The 4,697-nt window shown below is 31.1% G+C and overlaps 1 protein-coding gene across 1 annotated transcript in view; it reads right to left on the bottom strand.

The window, feature by feature from the left end:
- The window catches only part of LOC107637229 (proline-rich receptor-like protein kinase PERK3), a 7,283-nt gene that overhangs the window by 640 nt on the left and 1,946 nt on the right, over positions 1-4,697 (bottom strand). The window contains exons 2-6 of the mRNA XM_021121963.1: positions 3,113-3,451; positions 2,599-2,669; positions 2,453-2,529; positions 2,224-2,356; positions 1,948-2,109 (exon numbers count right to left, since the gene is read on the bottom strand). Of these exons, the coding sequence (XP_020977622.1) occupies positions 1,948-2,109; positions 2,224-2,356; positions 2,453-2,529; positions 2,599-2,669; positions 3,113-3,451 (782 nt within the window). The remainder of the gene's footprint in view (positions 1-1,947; positions 2,110-2,223; positions 2,357-2,452; positions 2,530-2,598; positions 2,670-3,112; positions 3,452-4,697) is intronic.

Raw genomic sequence — 4,697 nt, 5'->3', positions numbered from 1 at the left:
ATAAACAAAATATGTACATGAACAAAATTTTTTATTTGTCTTATTTTTTTATTCATAAATTTAAACTAACAAAAAAGTCACATAAATGGTAATATTCACATAAAGTGAGTCTAAAATACTTTTTATGAAGATGCTTTAAGTATTACAATATGATTGAATATATTTTTAAACCAGTTTAACAACTTAAATTTTAAAAAACCAGAAAAAACTAATTTATTGTAATAAAACCTATAAAGTGTAAACTCATTTTTTGTGACCCGCACTGAATTACTCTCCCAGTGCCATGAAAACTCATACCCATTCTCACTTCTCCTCGTGCGTTCTTGCTGCTACTCCTTTCTGCTCCTTCGCCGCCCACGAAATCTCTCCAAGGTGCCTCTCTGCCTCGCCTCTCTGCCGTCTATGCTTGCATTCTCTCTTTTGTCCACCTCTTTGCCCATCCTTCTGCTATGGCAACTTCTTTTGTTCTATAATCCTATTTCTCTATTTTGTATGCCCTTCTCATATTTTGCTTTATTTCAATCAATCACATTAAATTAAATCTTTTTTTTTTGTTATAATAGTCACCAGTATTTTATCTTTTATTGTTTAATTTTAATAAAATGAATGCCTCTATCTTTCATATTGTAAAAGATTTTGATTTTGTGGGAGAAGGTTTATGTAAATAAAAATTTTGATTCTACTAAAGATTACACTCCTGCACTTTAATTTTGTGAATAATCTAAAACTTGTGAGTAACCTTAGCTTATTTATTTTTAAATTGGCCTTTTTTATTCTTAATTTGCTTGGTCTCTTGATTGTTGTAATGGGGTGTTTAGTTTTTATTTTACTTGTAGTTGGATTTAATTTGATGTGGTATATAGAGTTGTTGGAGTTGATAGTTTGTTTGGAGTCTTTCTCAACTTATATTTATTATTGTTCTTATACAATGCAGCTCTAAGCTACACCTCTGATCTCATCATTTTTTTTATTTGATTTGTTTACTACTTTACCATGAATTTGTTTTTTTCTTTAGTTTACATAGTAGGGTTAATGTTTCTTTAGCTAGATTTTTTGTTTTTGTTGAAAATCATTACTCAAATGAATTTATTACTGATTATCATCACTAAACTTCGAATTTATTGCTATTTATCTACTGTCTTCTGAAAACGTTGGCGCTTAGGAGTGAGAACAACGCTGGTGTACTACCGCGTTGGCAGAGAAAACGATGCACAGAGGAGGGAGAAGGACGGTGTTGAGAGACTGAACAGTGAGTATGACGTGAAGAGAAAGAGTGAGAACAACGGCAGTTGCTGGGCTGGACAGCGGTAACGGCAGAGACTAGAGAGGAATAAAGGTGGTGATTTTGTCACAAGAGAGTGAGAGGGAATGAGAGTGGCAGATGAAAGGGAGAGGAGAGGTAGAAAGAATTTGAGAATTTTTAAAATTAATTTAGTCATTTTCTATAATGGGATATTATAGTTATTTTTTATAAAAAAAACAATTCACTTGGTCTAATATCATTAATTAGTTCAAATAAAAAAACAGTTTGTAATAAAAAAAAATCATTAAAAATGAACTGAATTTAACTAATGCTATATGTTGAGTATTAATTGGGAAAAATTTTATGTCTTTAAAAAAAAATGCTTCTTGTATCTTTATAAGAGTGGCTCCCTTATTTTTAACTAGATTTTTACAAAGATGTGAAGTATTTATGCAAGAATGCAAGCAGATGCCTTAGCTAGCAACAAGTCTAACAGCCATAACAAACTTTCCCTATTTAGCAGATTAAGCACTAAGGCACTAACTACCATAACAGTTCTCAACTTCCTACACTTTCTAACCTTTATCCTTGATAGTACAAATGAGATGTGCACGTGTAAATATAATTTCTCATTTAATTTGATGTGAAATTACAAGTTAAACCTTTGTTAATAAAAGTCAAAATGATGAGTATTTTGTTATTACCTGGCTCATCTTTGGTCGAAGCTTTGCTTCATATCGTATAGAAGCAGCTGCAGAGGCCAGCATGGAAACCATTTCGGTTGGTTCATACTGATTTTGGAGCTTTTGGTCAGCTACAACTTCAAAATTATTCTCTTTCAAAACCTTTGTTAGCAAAGGCATTGCCTGCCAGAATTCACGAAACCACTTCTATGAAAAGATTAAACTAATAAAAAAAGATACATGAATAGTTATATCTGGACAGATATAATAGTACATTAGCCTTTGTACCAAACTAACCTCCATGAAAGTATGATGTGAATCAATTATTGGTCGGCGGCCAGTAATTAACTCGAGAAGCATGACTCCGAAGGAGAAAACGTCGGCTTTTTCAGTGAGGTTTCCACTGGAAGCATATTCAGGGGCTACATACCTGACCTAACAATTAATGCATGAGCATTTATTGTTATGTTTGAATTGATGAAGAATAGTGAAGAGAGAAAAAGAAGGATGTGTTGTAATAATGTACCCTAGAGTTCCCATGACTCGAGTGGAAACATGCGTATTCATATCCGGGCAAAACTTTGCAAGCCCAAAATCAGCAACCTGCAGACACAATGCAAGGGGTTGTACATCAAGTTCATCATCAAATGGATAAATTGATCATTTGCTCACTTTCGCTTGGAAATTAAAATCGAGGAGAATGTTAGCAGCTTTGATATCACGATGGATGATCTTGGGATAACCTGAAAATACAAAAATCATTATTTGTTGATACTTGATAGCCATCGTAGCAGTTAACGAAAAAATCACATTCTAATGCGCATAGAGCATGAGGGCGTGGTTCATTTTAATATACACTTAACATATTTTGTTCTTCAACCAATGAAAAAATCTAAACATAACATTGTATTTGAATTTGAATATGAATAATATTCTCATATTTAGTTAAAAAAATTAATTAAATATCCATTAATAATGTTGAATGAGTCATATATATATATACCGAAGAAGTAAAATCTTTTAATTTCATATGAAAGGACATACATTCCTCATGAAGATATGTTAATCCCTTAGCAGCTCCTAGAGCAATCCTCATTCTTGTAGGCCAATCTATAGTAGGATTTATACACATTATTTACAAATAAAAACTAACATACAATTGTATTATTCAACTTTTAAAAAATACCATGTAGATGGAACTCTAATGTATTGTTTGGAACAAATTCATAGACGAGAAGTCTATGGTGGTCGGCGATGCAATATCCAAGCAAAGAAACGAGATTCCTGTGATGAACCCTAGTGATTATGTCTACTTCAGCTTGAAATTCACGCTCTCCCTGCCTACTTCCATCCTTGAGCTGTTTGATGGCAGCCTCCTTGCCGTTTGGAAGGAGTCCTTTGTGAACATAACCGAATCCACCTTCTCCAAGCAAATTCGCTTTCGAGAATCCATCTGTTGCAACTGCCAACTCCTCGTATCTGAATATTCTGTTCTTTGAGGAGATTTCTATTATTCCGTTATTGCCTGTACAATAATTAGTAACAAGCATGGTAAATAGAATGGAAAGAGCGTGCATTTGCATCATTGCATGTAAGCAACGTGCAGGTACTATTCTATTTTTATTGGAAAAGTATAGGTAGACAATGAAAATATTAAATAATGTGAATAATGGATATGTCGGATGTTCAATTCAATAAGTATACGAATGGTTGATTATGTTGATTCTTAATTGGATGGTTATTTTTTTCATTCGGTTTACTCATGTACAGTTAACAATGACTGGATGTTCAATTCATTAGGTATGCAGATGATTATCCTAATGTTAGAATTTAGGAGGTAATTTGGAGATGCTCGTTTGGATAGGTTCATAAGTGACTTTTTTTTTTACTTTTAACTTATGAAAATATGTAGTATTAATGTCTGGTACAATTTTCAAAACAAAATTACAACTTTCTAAAAAGCTATTTTGGTGCTTAAGGAGAAATTAAAAAAATGACTTCTCTCATAATAAAATTTTTTTTTATCACTTTTCTTTTAAAATAAGTACTTTTAGAACTAAAAAATCAAATACAAAATAACTTATTTATAAGCTACTTTTAATATAAGTATTTATTGTTTAAGCTATATCTTCAGAAGTAACTTAATTAAGTTGTTTACCCAAACTAGACTGAAGTATTTTTTATTTTATTAAGTTAATTCTAGAACGTACTATTCACATCATTTACGGAAGTCATTGTTTACATAACAAAACACATTTTTATTTTCCGAAGTTGTGCAACAATTTCGGAACAACTATTTATATATAGATATATATTAATTGATTTAATCAATGTGACAAACAATATTAATGTACAGCGTACAAAAATTATATTTTGTTATTATACTTAAAATTTGTCTTAGCAATTTTTAGGATTCATAGTACTAATCCTATTCATAGCCATTCAACCCCAATTTAACAGTTTGAATAGAGTTAGAGTTCGTAGTCCGATCCACAGCGAATTGAGTTACGAATTAAATTCAGTGTGGATTTAGAGTAAATCTTACCCCAATCTATTTATACTCATAATATATTATAGTACGTTCTTAAAATTATTAGAGAGAAAGAGTATAGTAGCAACAAATTAAGTTGAAAGAAAAGTGACAAAAATCTTATTGTTGTTTATATTTTTATAATTTTAGGAAGGGCTTGACGATGAATTAATGACTAGGTTATTTATAATTTTACTATTTTTCATTATAATTTTGTTGTTTTTAATTTTAATATAGACTA

Source organism: Arachis ipaensis, chromosome B04 (assembly GCF_000816755.2).
Source record: "Arachis ipaensis cultivar K30076 chromosome B04, Araip1.1, whole genome shotgun sequence".
Classification (NCBI taxonomy): domain Eukaryota; kingdom Viridiplantae; phylum Streptophyta; class Magnoliopsida; order Fabales; family Fabaceae; genus Arachis; species Arachis ipaensis.
Note: the sequence above shows the minus strand (reverse complement) of the source record. Positions and strands in the feature narration are given on the sequence as shown.